We start from the raw sequence: 18,714 nt of genomic DNA on the forward strand, positions 1-18,714 counted from the left end.
CTCTACAACTATTATGTTGATAACTGTATTGGTACCACTCCTCTCTCTCTTACGAATATTTAAACACTTTCATCTCATTTGCTAGCTCCTTCCAGTCCTCTCTCCATTTCAGATAATCTCCCTTAATTTTATTTACTGTTTCTGTTTACCATCCCACCCTCTCCACTTTTATTTTATACGAACCCCTGACTCCTCCTCCTTCCTTGATTTTCCTCCTCTTCCCCCCCCCCACTGTCTTGTCACTGCTGAGGCACCCACTACACTCTCTGAGTGGTTGGCGTTAGGAAGGGCATCCAGCTGTAGAAGCTCTGCCAAATCAGATTGGAGCCTGGTGTAGCCATCTGGTTTCACCAGTCCTTAGTCAAATCGTCCGACCCATGCTAGCATGGAAAGCGGACATTAAACGACGATGATGATGATCCACCCCACCTTTATTTAAACTACCCTTACACTCTGTTTGGAACCCTAACCCAGTGCATCTGTTTCCTTCACCTACCACCACCGTGTCACTCTGCCCTTGCATTGTACTTCACCTTGTTTCTGCCCTTTCCCACTATTCTTTTCTTTGAGCTTTTATTCAATCTATGCAACCTCGTCGTCCACACTGCCTCCTTCCACGCACCAACCACTTCTCTCAATTGCTGCACTTTCTACATTGAAGATTCTTTCGGATGCATTCCCAACAACCTCATACATGTGCACCGATGTTCTTGCAATTTAATGTAGATTGGGCTGACTATGTGTCTTGCCTGTGAGGACTCTGGCTGAAGCTCCTCTCCACCTTGCCTCTTGAATACAGCATACATCAACACACCTCCGTTCAAGCATATTCACTCTAATTTTTGTTGTTGCTTTGTTATATTAGATTACAATGTCACTAGTGTCTTTTGTATAATCATTTTTCTCTTCATTGTCACTTAAAGTAAGTTGAAACCAAAAACAAAAAAAAGATTATTTGGCTGTTTATAATCCCTTACCTAGGAAATGCTTTTGTGACATTAATCCTTATTATAATTGTTGTTATTCATTTTCCAAAATTTTTCAGGAGAACATTTTGGAAACCATTTTTGCTCTTGATGTTGACAATACACATGTAAGTTAATATTTCAACAATTTTCTGTTAAAAGTGAAGATCTGTTGTATTGCATAGTTGTAAATTACTCAAGTTCATCTCATAATTCTTCTTGTGTGTTGAGCCTCAATATGAAGAGAACTGTGATAGGAAGGAAATTTGGCCGATCAAGTTTAGTGGCTCCCTTCAATATTTGTTGGTATTTCCTGGGGGATGAGAGAAGGGTGGAGGAGTCAGAGCAGGTTGATTTCTAAAGGTATCATATTAATATCTGATGCTTCTGTGTCAATAATAAAACTATAATAAGAAGCCAGATCTTTTATTTTTATTAAGTTGTAGATTTAAAATAATATTAACTTGAGAAATGACAGTTCTAAAGCTGTCAAGAAGAAATAAAAGCATCACTGCCACAAGAATCAGCAAAAAATAAAAGGAGCAAATATTAACAACTTCAAGAAGTTGATGATGAAGTCAGTGTTTTTGCATGTTTCTATTCATTATGGTGTCTCTCAAATCCATGGAAATAAAATGGTATCAGGAACCAATGTATATTTGATGATTTGACAAGTTGAAATGATAAGTAACTGGTTGAGTCTGAGCTGATGTTTTCTCATTACCTAAATTTTATTGGTACCTCCATGTTAGCCACTACCCCCCCCCCCTTCCTCAAATTCAGATATTCTATCACTGAAATGATGGGTTTGTAGCTTGGCATTATCACTTTATACTAAAGATGAGAGACTCTTGGCTGAAGGCAAAATTTTGCTCAGATTTTTATTTCCAACAACTTTCTGGTGACGTCTCTAACAATTCATCTGAAAAAAAAAAAAAAAAAAAAAAAAAAAAGAAAGGTTGAGCCTTTGGACCAAAACAATAATTTAATACAAATAACTTTTATAAATTTGTCAAATTAAAGATCCATTATTTTTCTTAGTACAGAAAAAATTTACTCTTGGTTCTAAAAAGTCACCCCCGCCTCTTCCTTATACCAACATCACAAATAAGTATATTGTTAAGTGAGGTATTTTTCAGCTGCTCTTATATTTCTTTAAAACAAAAATATTTTTATTTTGTTAGTAGTGTTACATAACATTGGATGCCGGAACCTTAAATTTTTTTTGCTGTATTCCTACAATCTTGTAAAATCAAGTGAGTTTTAAGGGTAGTGAAAGGTGAAGTTCTGTACTGTTGTTGGCTGTTGATTTGTCTTCTGTTAGTTCAGCTTGAGAATACTCGATAAAAGCTTAGAAGCAACTCACAAAGTTCAGCAGGTCAATCTACATGAACTTCAGCTTTTTAATATTAATGGGTTTCTATTGTTGGATATGTTTAAGACCTAGAACTTGTGGTTTCCACTTTCACAAAGTGGAGAACATATGAAAATCTTTTGTGGAGCTAACGTGTTTAGGCAGTTAATATTTTGGGGATTTTTCTCTTAGATTCTATGATGTAAAGAATGTGAAAATAGTATCATATGTATTGTTAATTTTTTTTTTCAATTTGCTAAATATTTCTGAATTGTGAAACAATCTTATTTTGTATACTTTCAGGCTTTCTGTAGTATCTGCAGCCAAAGTGGTCAGCTGTGTATATGCAGTGTACCAGAGTGCAATAGGTAACATGCTTTTAGAAGTGCAAGAATGTGATTTTGTAAATAAGCCAAAACACTAATCCTGTCAATTAGAAGATTACTATTTTTAAATCTCAGAGAGATATTCAGCAACAGTACTTTGGAGTAAAGATTGTTTGCCAACATAACATGGCAGTCCTGGTTTAGGACGAATGTTGCTGTAATTTAGCCCCAGGAGACATCGTCTCCTGGGGCTAAATTAGAAGACATCGTATAGCTAAATTAGGAGACATCATATAGCCAGCTGGCTATACAATACGATCTGTGTCCTTATATTTTTGAACAAGAGAATTTAGCACACCCAGCGCTACCTCTAGCCAAATAATTAATTCTGTGCTGATGAAGGGAAAAAACCTGGAAATCACAATAGACAGATATTGTTTTGAGCTGAGTTGGGGTACTAGATTCCCTTGTTTGAAAATATAAAGCCACAGATCATATTTGTATAGCCAGCTAGAGATGATGTATCCTGGGGCTAAATTACAGCAACATTCGTCCTAAACCAGGACTGCCATGTTATGTTGGTAAGCAATCTTTACGCTAATCCTGCTATTTCATGCCTTTATATACCAGTTGTACTAATCCTAGCATACTAGTTATAACACAATAGTTATGATATACTTATTGTTTACAAGTTATATTTTTCTAATCATACAAAATTTTACATCAGTGTTTAATTGTGCTATAAAAAAGGTTATTAATCACCCAACTTTGTTGTAGAGTCTACTGCATTAATTGTATCCAGAGTTGGGTTGGATGTGATGCATGGGATCTGGTAAGTTAATTCTTTCATAATCCATACAAATAAATGTGAATTTGTGTGTCCGTACATTGTTTCTTCTTTTTTCTAGACAAGAGACTTCCACTGAAATAGGAGTTCAACACACAATAGGAGTTCAGCACACAAAGAAAAAATTATACATACTTATATCTATATTCTCCGAAATATAAAGTCTGTGCATGTGTCCACATGGATTACTACTCTTTCAAATGATATAGATTTGAAATTAGGATCATCTTGGGAGTGTTTCTATACTACTTTGGTCCACTAACCCACTGCAGAAATTGGGCCCTCTTTATGCCATCTTCAGTTCTTAGCACCAGCAAAATGTGAGTGAAAAGAAGCCACACTCATTGGAGAATTATTTAGCCTATTCAGAAATTGGGTGGTACACAAAATAATTAATATTTTTGGAACTCTCTTAACTTTTACAATAAAACACCTTTTGTGTTGGTTTGGATAAAATGCCTCTGACTAGCAATTTTGTTATTGATTAAATCCTTTCCCTCCAAACAAAATCCTTTGAACATGAAGTGATGTGCATTTTCCTGATACTGAATCCTTTCTCCAAGCAGTAAATGTTCTTTTATACCACTTGTGAATGATAAAAATTCTTCATTGAAAATATATTAGTCAAGTTGTATATAGCAGTGTCATCTTAAACTGCTACAAAGATAAAGGAGGTGCCTTAGAGAATTCAAGCTGCTAAAGTCACAGATCAATTGTGCCATGACAGAGTTGACTTACATGAAATGCAGTTTGGTTTCATGCCTAGAAGAGGCACCACAGCTGCAATCTTTCTGTAAGGCTACTACTGGAAAAATATTTGGCTATGAATGGTTTTTATTGATTTTGAGGTGTTTGAAAGGGCATTGCATTCAGTAGTTTGTTGGAAATTAGGTGTTACTGAATGGCTTGTTAGGGCTGTACTAAGATGAAATAGGCCGTGTCAGAGTTGACAATGATTTCAGTGACAAATATAGTGTGAAGGTAGCAGTTCATCGGAGTTTAGTTGTCTTCCATTCATCATTGTCCTACAGGCCATCACAGAGGAGTTTACAACTGGATATGCCTAGGAACTCTTACATGTTTTATGATCTACTTCTCATTGCTGAATGAGAAAGAAAACTCCAGGCTTGGAAGCTAAACTTAGAATCAACAGGTCTTAATGTAAACTTGGCTAAGATGAAGGTTTTAGTAAGTAGGAAATAAAACTGAACCCTGATATTTGCTCTATATGCAGAAAAGGAATATTTATAAACTCTGTACGCTGTACCCAAGAGATGTAGGGATAGATGTTCTGGAGGAGCACAAGGCATGCAGCTGACTGCCTAGCTCCAATTTGAGACATGTTTGAAAGGATGGTAGCAGCTTTTCATCAGATGTACAATCCTACAGAACATTTGACTCTCGATGAAGCTGTAGAAGCATTTCAAGGCAGATGTGCATTTCTCCAATACATGCCTCTAAAACTAGCTAAATATGGAATAAAGCTGCAATGCTTATGTGACACCAAAACTAATTACATATGCAATATGGAAGTGTACCCTGGAAAACAGCCTGATGGTCTGTTCCAGCTTTCCAATAGACCACATGACATTACACTTTGCCTGGCAGTACCAATCTTTGGCACAGGCTGCAACCTGATAACTGACAATTGGTATACTAGTGTATCATTTACTGAAGATTTCTTGAAAAGCAAAGGAACTCTTCTTGGAACGATGAAAAGGAACAAGCTGGACCTTCCACCAGAAATGATGCTGAAGAAAGATTGAGAGGTTTACAGTTCCAGGTTTGCATTCCGAAAAGAAAGGATGATGGTTTCAAATGTGCCTAAACCAAAAATGGCAGTTATTTTGCTTGTCTATAATGCACTCTGATGCAAGCCTTGATGAATCAACCAGACACAAGCAGAAACCTTCAGTAGTGACGGTGAATAAAATTGTTCTTACCTTGACTTGCCATTTGGGTATCATTGGTAGATTGATCAATTCTTCACCCGTTTTGTCATGACTCCTCTATGTCCATGACTGGCATCTGCCACTGCGAGTGTCCTAAGGAAAAACAAAATGCAGAGAAAAACTTTGCTTCTCACTTGCCGATGTGATGTCATCTCTTGTCGCTTCCGGTTCTTCCACCACAGTGACATTCTACAATGGCACTAAAGGTGGTGTGGACACCACTGACAAAAAAATGTGCTGCTACATCTTGCTCCAGATGCACAAACTGATGACTGCTGATGTTGTTCTATTCCCTCATGGACAAAGTTTGCTTGAATTCCTTTGTGATATACATTTGGAATAATGAGAAGGGTAGTCTATGATCTTGAAGAGAATTTTTTGAGATCACTTGGAAAAGAACTTCTGAGGGAACAACTTGAAATATACTTGCACAATAGAACTGGAATACAGAAGGTGTTGCAAAAGACTATTGAGACCTGTGCTTCCAGAGGTGCTCCAAGCGATGGATGAAGAATTCAATGTGCATTCTGTGCTAGAAAAGATTGAAAGACAAATACATATGGTTCAAAATGTGCCTAACAAAATGTGCAAGGAGCACCAGGGACCTTTAACCCGTAAAGATCATCATCATCATCATCATCATCATTTAACGTCTGTTGTCCATGCTGGAATGAGTTGGATGGTTTGACTGGGCTTGCACGCTGGAAGGCTGCATCAGACTACAGTCTGATTTAGCATGGTTTTCTATGGCTGAATGCCCTTCCTAATGCCAACCACTCTGAGAGTGTAATAGGTGCTTCTGTGTGCAGATGCTACCAGGGTGCTTTTACATGACACTGGTATCTGCTATGACTGCGATTTTGTTCAGCATGATGGGTTTTCTTCTCAAGCATGAAAATGTAGTATTTGTTTTTTTACATGAACCTTTTTTTATATTACCTTGGATTGGATAAAGCATGAGATTGGTGCTCTTCCTACACTGACCATTGTTTTCAAGTAAACTACTTTATTCCAGTAACTTTTGCACATTGAAACACCAAGTGGAATGTTTTCTTTGTAGAGAGGAAACATAAATCAAATGCTACCAGTGTCTTGATGACCGACTCTCATATCCACGTGAGTAATAAATTCAACAGCCTCTTCTGTAGAGGTTCTTTCTGCTGAAGTTAACTTGGTTAATCTAAGGCTGTACTAGAAGACACTTAATGAAGGTGCCATGCAGTAGGGTGAAACTTTTTAACCACACTGGCATGGCCAAAGTCTTTCATGTTCTAAGATGAAGTTAGTAGTTCAAAATATAATCTTATGACATCTAATCTAAATAAGCTGTTGTTGACAGTGATAGTTATATGGAGGTTGGAAGCTGGTGATGATGAATGATTGGAAAGGGAGTAATATAAATTTTGGAGTTGCATGTTTTTTTTTCAGAAATTAAACCACAAATTCACATTTGATTTGTATCTTTATAAATGGCTGAGAGATACTCTCCAAGTTGCTTTAGTATCTCAGAAATAGATAATGTCATATAATTTTTAATGTTACCTTTGTTTAGTAAAAGATAATGGCATTCAACTTGATATATTAACAAAATATATTGAAAATCGACAACAAGATTTCCTTTTCATGTTAAAAACTATGAGAATATTTTTTTTCTATTATCAGATTCTCTCACAGAACCCCTGGTCATGTTTTCTTTGCCGAACTCCAAACAAAAGACGTGCCTGTGGATATCTTCAAGCCAAACCTAACTGGTCCCTTAACATCATGCATATGTTCAATAGTCATCAAAAATTGGCGGTTTGTTATTCAGTTTTGCTGTCTTTCATTTGTTAGAGTGAAATTAATCTTGTCTTACACTAATGTCTGGTCTGTTGCTTATGCATTTCTGGTCATTAGTGACCATCTTTGTCTATCATATGTCTTCCTTCAGAGGTGACAAAATAGGCACCATTAGTTCATTTGGGGAAAATATACCAATAATTCATCACAGACATGTGCACTCTAGAATCAACAGTATGACAATGCATTTTCTCAACCTATACATAACAATATACTTCATAAGCCAAAGAAATTCTTTGACCTCCAAAACTCAGCTGCAGAGACACATCTTAGATGACACACAGCTTGGTTTTCAAACTTGACAAAGCTGTCTGTCACAACTGTTACAGCACCATAACACTATTCACAATAATATTTTGAGAAGAAAGAACATTGACTGCGTATACCTAGATTTTGCTCTGGTGTTCGACAAGATTGTTCATGAAAAAGGTGGCGAGCTGGCAGAAACGTTAGCACGCCGGGCGAAATGCTCAGCGGTATTTCGTCTGCCGTTACGTTCTGAGTTCAAATTCCGCCGAGGTTGACTTTGCCTTTCATCCTTTCGGGGTCGATTAAATAAGTACTAGTTACACACTGGGGTTGATATAATCGACTTAATCCCTTTGTCTGTCCTTGTTTGTCCCCTCTATGTTTAGCCCCTTGTGGGCAATAAAAAAATAAGATTGCTAATGGAATCATCTGTCATAAGTTAAGGGATCTTGGTATTGGAGGAAAACTTGGAGAATGGCTCTTTGACTTCCTACTTGGTAGGAGTCAATCTGTTGCTGTAAATGGTTTTCTCTCTGCTAAGTCACCTGTAATAAATGGCATACTCCAGGAAATGGTTCTAGGACCATTATTATTTACCACAATCACGGCATGTCTTTTCATTTTATTTGGAAGCATAAGGCCTGTCATTGTTATTTTCTGAAATAGAAGTTCAATAAAAAAATAGTCAAATAAAATAATGACTAAAAATACATGTGTCCTCAAATACCGTTTGCACCCTGTATATACTCTTTACTCTTTTACTTGTTTCAGTCATTTGACTGCGGCCATGCTGGAGCACTGCCTTTAGTCGAGCAAATCGACCCCAGGACTAATTCTTTGGAAGCCTAGTACTTATTCTATCGGTCTCTTTTGCCCAACCGCTAGGTTACGGGGACGTAAACACACCAGCATCAGGTGTCAAGTGATGTTGGGGGAACAAACACAGACACACAAACATATACACACACATACATATACATATATACGACGGGCCTCTTTCAGTTTGCGTCTACCAAATCCACTCACAAGGCTTTGGTCAGCCCGAGGCTATAGTAGAAGACACTTGCCCAAGGTGCCACGCAGTGGGACTGAACTCAGAACCATGTGGTTGGTAAGCAAGCTACTTACCACACAGCCACTCCTGCACATATATATATATATATATATATATATATAGTGTGTTGTGTTTACTTTTTAGCTAGTTCTTCTTCTGTAATCATACTTTAGCAGGATTTTTCTGTTTTTGATATTTACTTTGAGTAGTTTTTAGATGGATTCCCTTTTCATTTGATGTGCGTACGTTACTTCATTTTCCAATATTTTAAGGACACATTTATTACCTAGACTGTTAGTATAAAGGGTAGAATAGTTGATTCTCTGGTCTGAATGCTTGCAACAGAGTGAAGTTTGCTGAAAATAGTCAAGTGGCCAACAGTGAACTCAGACAAGCAATAATGAAATTATGTCTGTATATAATGTGCTTAGGCTTTTTATTTTTTTGAAATTAAAAAAATTCATGGCCCCTTTTCCATTTCTAATGGGTTTTTTTTTTCTGCCTTTCAGGAACCCAATTTGTCTTACCTTACCAAGTGTCCTGAAAGGCCCCCAATTCGAGTATTGTCATTATTTGATGGTATTGGAACAGGTAATATACATCCTAAATTTTCAGCAGTTATTCATATCATGCCAGCAAGGCATGGCTGCATGCTGGAGAAATTTACTTCCTAGTTATTTAATAGCAACAGTGTAAGATGTACGAGGGAAACACATACTGCTGCACAGGATGTTCAGGCTAAATTTGACGATTTTATGTCTCCTTTTTTTTTTCAAAAACAGCTTGATGTATTAGTGAAGAGTCACAACGGTATTAGAGGGCATAAAGACTAAAGTTAGCTGACATAGAGGACTGGAAGCCATGAGCATATTGGAAAAGAGTTAGCTGTATCATGATTCATGCGGGGAATCAAAATGCCATGTAAACACTGTAAAGGATGTAAGACATGACCATTGGACGCCAGTTTCCTCAAACTGTGCTGGTGCTTGAGTGTGTCTCCAGTGATATCGTGCCACCCAACTCTTTTGAACAAGACCTTAGACTCAATTCAGCTGGCTGTGTGAAGCTGCTGGAGACTGCAGTCAAACACTGGCTGGAGAGGTTTGCTGCTGGAAGGCCATATGTATAGCAACAGGATTCCATAAAGAGTTGGAGAATTTCCATGACTTTGCCAGCCCCTAATCCCCCTCCCCCCACGTTTGTAATCCCATAGATTACTACATGTGGGGTGCAGTTGAGAAAAAACACCAACCACTCTGTCTGCAACACCAAGACTGACCTGATAGTCAAGATCAAGGAGTTGTTCAAAGATCTCCCCTGGGACATAGTGAGGAACATATGCATCATGTACCACAGCTGTCTTGAGGCCACGGTAGAAGCTGAGGGCAGTTACTTTGAATAATCTTATCTCCCAGCCATAATCTAGTTGATATTTTAAACACATTTGTTTTCCTTTCCTTTTATATAAATTGTCACATTTAGCCTGAACATCCTGTATGTTTGGAAATGCTAAAGGTTGATTGGCTCCTGTGCTGGTGGCATGTAAAAAGCACCATCCAAATGTGATTGATGCCAGGCCCGGCTGACTGGCTCTTGTGCCAGTGGCGCATAAAAAGCACCCATTACACTCTCGGAGTGGTTGGCATTAGGGAGGCCATCCAGCTGTAGAAACTCTGCCAGATCAGATAGGGGCCTCGTGCAGCCACTGGCTCTCCAGACGTCAGTCAATCCGTCCAACCCATGCCAGCATCGAAAACGAACGTTAAACAATGATGATAAAAAACAGTTACATTCAGTAGAGATATGGTATTTCAAACATTTTCCATTTCAGAAAAACTTGATGTTTTTTTGCACAGGGAATCAGAAAACTAATTTTGAAGTGGGGAAACTGTTGTTGCTGATGATGGCAACTATATTTTGAATGGATGTTTTATGCTGATCTGAACTTATTACTTTCTGACATCCCTAGTATACGTGTGTGTGTGTACCTCTTTATCTCAACATTGCATGATGTAATATTCTATTAAAACATGTCAGAAGAATGTGAAACAATTTTCATTATCTTGTTTTCCAGGTAAGGTCGCCCTTGATCAGCTTGGACTTACCATCAAGGAGTATTTCTCTAGCGAAGTTGATGCTGATGCTCTGATTGTAAAACGGTTTACTTATGGCCAGAGCATCAAAGAAATTGGTGACATAACTGAACTTACAGAAGTAAAGGTAACTTGCAGTCCAAGCTTCTTGTTTTATTAGTGATTTTCTTTTTTTTTTTTTTTTTTTTTTTTTTTTTTTTTTTTTTTTTTGTTGAAAGTATTTAGAAAAATACCATATCAAATATGGTAGAACCAGGTGATTCAGTTCCAGATGTTTTATTTGGTCAAATTAATGCTTGGCCAAGGTGGTGAGCTGGCAGAAACATCAGGCAAAATGCTTAGCAACATTTCATCTGTCTTTGCATTCTAAGTTCAAATTCTGCTGAGGTTAACTTCATCTTTCATCCTTTTGGGGTCAATGTAATTGACTTATCTCCTTCCCCAGAATTACTGGCCTTGTGCCATAATTTAAAATGAAATTTATACTTGTCCAATCAACGATAAAGTATTAAGAAAACAAATATTTTGTGCATGTTGAAAGTCTAGATGGCTGCTGATGTTAACATTCTCCTGTAAATGAACAGCTCTGCTTTGGTTTTGATTTGGCTTTCACAAAAAGTTGAGATAAGAAAGATATTTCATAAGATATAAATTGTTAGATTTAAAATTAAAATTTATTATTTGTAGTTTTTAAAAAAAAAACTTGAAAGTAAGTTTCTTCTGTTGTCAGATAACAAAGTATTGTCAGCCTCAGTTCACTTAGTTAAACTCTGTGGTAGACTTGCATTCTATTAAAGCATTGTCTCTCATCCACTCAGTACTACAGAAACCAAGAATTAAATACCTGCAAAGAAAACTCAAGATCTGTAGAAGAATTAATTTCAGAGAAATGCTGTGTCATATTCTTATGTGATGGAGATGTCTGTGAGTAGGACAACAGGTCCAATAATATTTGTAGTGTTTTGTGTGGCAGAATTAAAAGACTGATTATGTTAGCATTTGAATATCAAAACAAATTTCAGAACATTTAAGACTTAATTATATATTTTTCTTTTCTCCTTGATTCAGCTGTCAGAACTGTGTCCTTTGGATTTGGTCATAGGTGGATCTCCTTGTAATGATTTGTCTTTGGTTAATCCTGCTCGCAAAGGATTTTCTGAAGGTACAGTTTACATACTCTATATACATTGCTATTGTTAAGTACCAAGCCAGTATGTACGTGATTGCACACACACATAATCATCATCATCATTTAATGTCTGCTTTCCATACTGGCGTGGATTAGATGGTTTGACTGGAACTGGTAAACCAGAGGGCTGCACCAGGTTCCAGTCTGGTTTCTACAGCTGGATGCCCTTCCTAATGCCAACGACTACTTACTTTTTATGTGCCACCAGCATGGGTGCCATTTACATGACTACAATTTCACTTGGTTTGACAAGTTCTCTCAAGCACAGTATGTCACCAAAGGTCTCGGTTACTTGTCATCCCTTCTGTTGTGACCAACATTCAAAGATCGTGCTTCACCACCTCATCTCGTGTCTTCCTGGGTCTACCTCTTCGACAGGTTTCCTCCACAGTTAGAGCTCGGCACTTCTTTACACAGCTGTCCTCATCCATGTGCATCAAATGACAATACCAGTGCATTCATCTCTCTTGCACACCACATCTAATGCCTCTCGACATTTATGCTGTTGTACTTGCTCACTGATATTGCAGATCCAGTGAAACATACTGGCTTCATTTCTTTCAAGCTTTTCAATGTTCTCTGCAGTTACAGCCCATGTTTCACTACTGTGGAGCACAGCTGTTTGCACACATGCATCATACAATCTGCCTTTCATTCTGAGGGAGAGGCTGTTTGTTACCAACAGAAGTAGAAGCTCTTTGAACTTTGCTCAGCTTATTCTTATTTTAGCATCTACACTCTCGGAGCATCCATCTGCACTACTGACTTGGTTACCTTGATAATGGAAGCTATCAACTACTTATAGGTATCCCCCAGGCATTTGATGGTGTCTTATTTTCTGTACATTCCTAGTGTTTATTGTACTTGTACATACACAAACTATTTTCCCTGTTAACCTTCCTCTTTTATCATTGCACCTCTTGTGTGTCCATAGCTTGCACCAGGTACATCTTATGGAGTTTCTGTGTATGCCTTTCCTACAAATTAAGCAGAGCCATTTCCCTGAAGGGATCTGTGATTTGTCTGTTTTCCTATTTACTAAGACTTTGGTCTTTGCTAAATTAACTGTAAGGCCCTTTGATTCTAGACCTTGCTTCCACATCTGAAATTTCTTCTCTAGTTCTGGAAGTGATTTGGCTCTAAGAACAAGGTCATCAGCATAGAGGAGCTTCTAGGGAAGCTTCTTTGGCTGGTACAAAACCAAACTGCATCTCATCTAGACTCTCTTCCTAATTAGTTGAGCTAAGACCCTCGCTGTAACTTTCATCTGATCTAATAATTTGGTACCGCTGTAATTATTTCTAAGATGTCCCCTTTACCTTTGTAGCAGTTGACTATGATGCTGCTGCACCAGTCATTGGGTATGACTCCCATGCATCACTGGACCATACCAGCACAATCGTCCCTCTTGCACACCACATCTGATGCCTCTTATGTCCAACTTTTCTCTCAGGATGCTTACACTCTGTCATGTATGCACACTGACATTACACATCCAGCAGAGCATACTAGCTTCATTTCTTTCAAGTCTACGCATGTCCTGTGCAGTCACAGCCCATGTTTCACTGCTGTGTAGTACAGCTGTTAACACACAGGCATCGTACACTCTACCTTTCACTCTGAGTGAGAGGCCCTTTCATGCCAACCAGGAGCTCTCTGAACTTTGCCCAGCCTATTCTTATTCTAGCAGCTACACTCTCAGAACACCCACCTCCACTATTGACTTGGTCACCTAAAATAACAGAAGCTATCAACTACTTTTAGGTACGCCCCCTGGCATTTGATGGAGATATTGCTGCACCTCTTATGTATCCATAGCCTACTCTGCATATATTTTATGTAATTTCTACCTTTGCCTTTGTCTACAGATCGAGCAAGGCCATCTACCTGAAGGGATTTGTGGTTTGTCTGCTTTCCTACTTATTAAGATCCACACTCTTCTGAAGTCACCCATTCATACCTTAAACAATTTTTTTGCGTGATATCTGTACTCATCAGTTTTTCTTTCCCCCACTTATATTGTATGATAAAGCAAAATGAAATATGCAACAAACGTAACTGTGTGTGCTGTAGAATTGGATAGTTTGTGTCTGATAATGAAAGTGATGTTTCTATTAAAAACTTGTGAAGGATGTAAAAAGTATTTTTCTTAAAATCACAATCTTTTTGATGAGTCAAAAACTTGTGATCATTTCTTCTTATTTCTATTCTCAATTATTCCAGACAAAACAAGTGTTCCCATTTGTCGTCCTACTATTATGAAATGTAATTACATCCCAATACTTCTCAGTTGAGAGCAGTATCAGCACATTATCAGATTCCTTCCCTCATCATCTCTGCCCATATTATTTCAGCCAATCACCCCCTTTTTCTACCTTTATCCACTGTTCTCTATCTCCGCTCTACTACATTTTAAATACTTTTCTCATCTGTTATCATTCTCAATATCCTCTCATAGCCCCTTATTTATCGTTTAGGGCATCCAGCAATAGAAACTATAGCTAAGATGATATTGCAGCTTGTCAGTTCTGTTTCAAACTGGCCTTTCTAAACTGCCATGGAACATGGGGCATTAAATGGTGATGAGACTATTTCCAGTATTATGAAGGCTTTTGAAGTTAGTGAATAAATTCTGTTTTACATGCATTTTAGTTGGATAATGTATACAATTCCTCTATATTAAAATGTTCTCATCATATATAGTGATGTTTAAACAAGTTGTTCTCCAAAATGACCACATTCATGTCAGTATATAAGAAGTTGTTTTATGGAGCCAATTTAAATCTATTTGAAATATGTAGGGGTGTATTTTAAGCTCCAACATATATTAATAAAGTTAAAATGTATTTTTCTGCATCTCTCTAATTTTATAAACAAACAGATATTTATATTCAGTCAAAATATTCTCTTTCCAGAGGGCACAGGTATTTTATTCTTTGAGTTTTGTCGGATCCTGTCAATTGTTCAAAGGTTGTGCAAAGACCGACATGTCTTTTGGCTTTACGAAAATGTTGCTGCAATGAAAACCAGTTACAAAAATATAATCTCCAGATTCCTAGGTGTAAGTACTAATTTCTAAATTACAATATTGATTAATTATCTGTTTTCATATGGTAGTTACATTGGATTCTAATCCAACCAGTTATAAATTTGAAGTAAAATATAGCATGTACTTTTGTTTTACATAATGGTATAAATTAAATTTTGTTGACTTGGAATTGTTTTGCAGATGATAAAAGTCTTTGAATGGTTTCAGAAAAAATACATATTGAACATGAAAATAACGATTTCTTTATTGTTCCTTCAAGGGCGTTGAGTGATAGAATAATGCATTAATTAGTTACAAACTATGCTTATTTGATAAAAATGAAGGTATTCATATGTGCTAGTTCCAAGTGAGGTTTTAAGAGAAAAGTTAACATCTTTCTATCTAGATGTCTGTTCATCCATGATAATCATTTTCGAAAGATTTTGGTAATTATGTATGAAACCATAAACAGGATAAACTTACATTTAGAATGTTAGACAGAGCAGTGAACTGACACAATGTCTTGTGGGTATTTTTCTCAAAATTGCTGGCCTTGTTAGACATGAGTACCTTTCCTTCATTGGACACTAAACTCTGCTTGCGAAGACCTGTTGAGGCAAGTGAAATCGAAATCAAGTTAAATTCGATGACTTGCACCCATGCCAACATCGCCTCCTTCATTGGACACGAAACTCAGCTTGTGAAGACTTATTGGGGTAAGCGAAAGCGAAATCGGGATGGCACCTGTGCCCAGCGTCGCCTTTCTGGCACTTGTGCTCGCAGCATGTGTAAGGACTTTCAAGCGAGATCGTTGCCAGTGCCCCTGGACTGGCTCTTGTGCGGGTGGCACGTAAAATACACCATTTTGAACGTGGCTGTTGCCAGTATCGCCTGACTGGTCTTTGTGCGGGTGACACGTAAAAGCACCTACTACACTCTCGGAGTGGTTGGCGTTAGGAAGGGCATCCAGCTGTAGAATCTCTGCCAAATAAAATTGGAGCCTGGTGTAGCCTTCGGGCTCCACCAGTCCTCAGTCAAATCATCCAACCCATGCTAGCATGGAAAGCGGACGTTAAACGACGACGATGATGATGATGATGGTTCTCTGAATTTTTATAACATATATTCAGTGGTGTTGGTGCATTCACAAGATTTACAGTCGAAAGTTTTCAAGATGTTTGAGTCATTTCATGATTTACTTGTAGTGCAAACCTGCTCTCTGGGATGCAAAGTTTTTCTCAGCACAACACAGGCCCAGGTATTTCTGGGGTAACTTACCAACTATATACAGGTAAGGTTGACATTCAATTTTGAAATAACTGCATAATCTTATAATTTTTATTGTAGCAAATGAAATTGAAGTAGATTGAGTAAATAGGAGGTATTACTAGTCAGAAATAATTTGATGACTATATTTGATACAAATGTCTTAGCTATAATAATTCTATCATTATTAAATAGATCTATCACTTATAGTGAATACTATTTTTTTTCAGTATTCCCAGCAGAAGAATAAAATAATTTGGCAATTTAGTCACAAATGATTGTTTGTGTTCTGACATTTTATATATTCTGATGTATAAATGAAGAGTAATTTGTAATAAATTCCATCATATTGACTTGCTTACGATATCTTATATAGAGATGAAAACTGCAGTAATGCTAAAGTAATAGAACTCAATACTGGCCAGCTCAATTCAAACTAAACCAAAAGTATAAAATTCACAATGTCTGATCTGTATGTTTAGTGTCAGTTCATCATTTAAAGACTTCTTCAATAATTATTTATTTAATGTAAAACATTTTCTTCCAGTTCACAGCCAACAACTGAAGATGATTCTCTTTACTTAGATAAAATTCTTTCACCAAACTGCAACAGAAAGGCTAGAGTAAGTTGGTTATATTTTCTATACCTCGACAATAGCTGTCTTGAGAAGTATGCTTCACAACTTATCATATATGTAGGTTTGAAACAACAGTAGATGCAGTATTGTCTCAACAATGCTAATTAGCTAGTTAATAAATATTGATTCATTAACTAAATACTAGAATGGAAATATATATATATATATATACTGTTGATATGTTTGTGGTGCTGCAGCATGGCTCCAATCCATTGACTAAGGAAGACTAATACATCATTTAGGCATTGTAAAATATCAATGTATTTTTGTCATCAGGTGAAACAGCTACGGACAGTGACAACGAGAAGTAACTCACTGAGACAGGGAAAAAATGAAAATATTTTGCCAGTTGAAATGGATGGGGAAGAAGATGCTATTTGGATCACAGAATTGGAAAAGTAAGTCTTTTCGGCTTATTAATGGTGAAATAAATTTCTACAAATATTTTCGTTCTTAGCATCCTGAACCTGCAGGAAAGAACTACATTCTCTTTAAACCTAAGGGGAAAAAAAATATGGCATAAAGGACACAAGGGTGAAAATAAGAGTAATTGACTTCAGACAGCATTCTTATTTCACCTGTTCAGTTAAAGGTGTAATTAAAAAAGGTAGTTGCCTAGCTCCATAATCAAAGATATTTCAGCTGGGATCATCTGATCGAATTGGATTACATTATCCTCCCCCCTCCCCCCCCACCAACTAAAGCTAATAGTTAGCAGTTTTGCAATGTGGCAAATAACCTTTTGCCCTATCAATCCTGACTGCTTGTTATACTTTGGTAGCAATTTTGAAATGACATTTTTTCTGATAATCTCTGGTCATTGATAAAAAAAATTTCACACTAATCTTAAATCTACTTTTGTTATAAAGAGAACATCATCATCGTTTAACGTCCGCTTTCCATGCTAGCATGGGTTGGACGATTTGACTGAGGACTTGGTGGACCAGGTGGCTACACCAGGCTCCAATCTGATCTGGCAGAGTTTCTACAGCTGGATGCCCTTCCTAACGCCAACCACTCTGAGAGTGTAGTGGGTGCTTTTACGTGCCACCGACACGAAGGCCAGTCAGGTGGTACTGGCAACGGCCACGCTCAAAATGGTGTATTTTACGTGCCACCTGCACAGGAGCCAGTTCAGCGGCACTGGCACGATCTCACTCGAATGTCTTTACACGTGCTACTGGCACAAGTGCCAGGAAGGCGACGCTGGGCACAGGTGCTATCACGATTTCGCTTTCACTTGCCCCAAGAGGTCTTCGCAAGCTGAGTTTCGTGTCCATTGGAGGAGACGATGTTGGCATGGGCGCCAGTCGTCGAATTTAGTTCGATTTCGATTTCGATTTGACTTGCCTCAACAGGTCTTCGCAAGTGGCGTTTTGTGTCCAATGAAGGAAGGTACGCATAACTGGGCTGGCTACACCTCTGGCAGAGGCCTTGGATTTAGGTCTCACTTGGCTTGCCGGGTCTTCTCATGCACAGAGGTCTCGGTCAGAAGTCATCGCCTCAGTGGGGCCCAATTTTCGAAGGTCGTGCCTCATCACCTCATCCCAGGTCTTCCTGCGCCTACCTCTTCCACAGGTTCCCTCAATTGCTAGGGAGTGGCACTTTTTCACACAGCTATCCTCATCCATTCTCGCCACATGACCATACCAGCGCAATCGACTCTCTTGCACACCACAACTGATGCTTCTTAGGCTCAACTTTTCTCTCAAGGTACTTACACTCTGTCCAGTATGCACACTGACATTACACATCCATCGGAGCATACTGGCTTCATTCCTTGCGAGCTTACGCATGTCTTCAACAGTCACGGCCCATGTTTCACTGTCATGAAGCATGGCTGTTCGTACACATGCGTCATACAGTCTGCCTTTTACTCTGAGAGAGAGACCCTATGTCACCAGCAGAGGTAAG

The 18,714-nt window shown here is 38.0% G+C and overlaps 1 protein-coding gene across 1 annotated transcript in view; it reads left to right on the plus strand.

The window, feature by feature from the left end:
- LOC106869540 (DNA (cytosine-5)-methyltransferase 3B) overlaps nucleotides 1-18,714 on the plus strand; it is a 46,023-nt gene that overhangs the window by 25,626 nt on the left and 1,683 nt on the right. The window contains exons 9-19 of the mRNA XM_052971321.1: nucleotides 1,046-1,093; nucleotides 2,623-2,687; nucleotides 3,423-3,477; nucleotides 7,107-7,241; nucleotides 9,096-9,177; nucleotides 10,661-10,806; nucleotides 11,748-11,841; nucleotides 14,784-14,929; nucleotides 16,102-16,187; nucleotides 16,710-16,785; nucleotides 17,077-17,198. Of these exons, the coding sequence (XP_052827281.1) occupies nucleotides 1,046-1,093; nucleotides 2,623-2,687; nucleotides 3,423-3,477; nucleotides 7,107-7,241; nucleotides 9,096-9,177; nucleotides 10,661-10,806; nucleotides 11,748-11,841; nucleotides 14,784-14,929; nucleotides 16,102-16,187; nucleotides 16,710-16,785; nucleotides 17,077-17,198 (1,055 nt within the window). The remainder of the gene's footprint in view (nucleotides 1-1,045; nucleotides 1,094-2,622; nucleotides 2,688-3,422; nucleotides 3,478-7,106; nucleotides 7,242-9,095; nucleotides 9,178-10,660; nucleotides 10,807-11,747; nucleotides 11,842-14,783; nucleotides 14,930-16,101; nucleotides 16,188-16,709; nucleotides 16,786-17,076; nucleotides 17,199-18,714) is intronic.

The sequence above is a fragment of the Octopus bimaculoides genome, chromosome 10, assembly GCF_001194135.2.
Source record: "Octopus bimaculoides isolate UCB-OBI-ISO-001 chromosome 10, ASM119413v2, whole genome shotgun sequence".
Classification (NCBI taxonomy): Eukaryota; Metazoa; Mollusca; class Cephalopoda; order Octopoda; family Octopodidae; genus Octopus; species Octopus bimaculoides.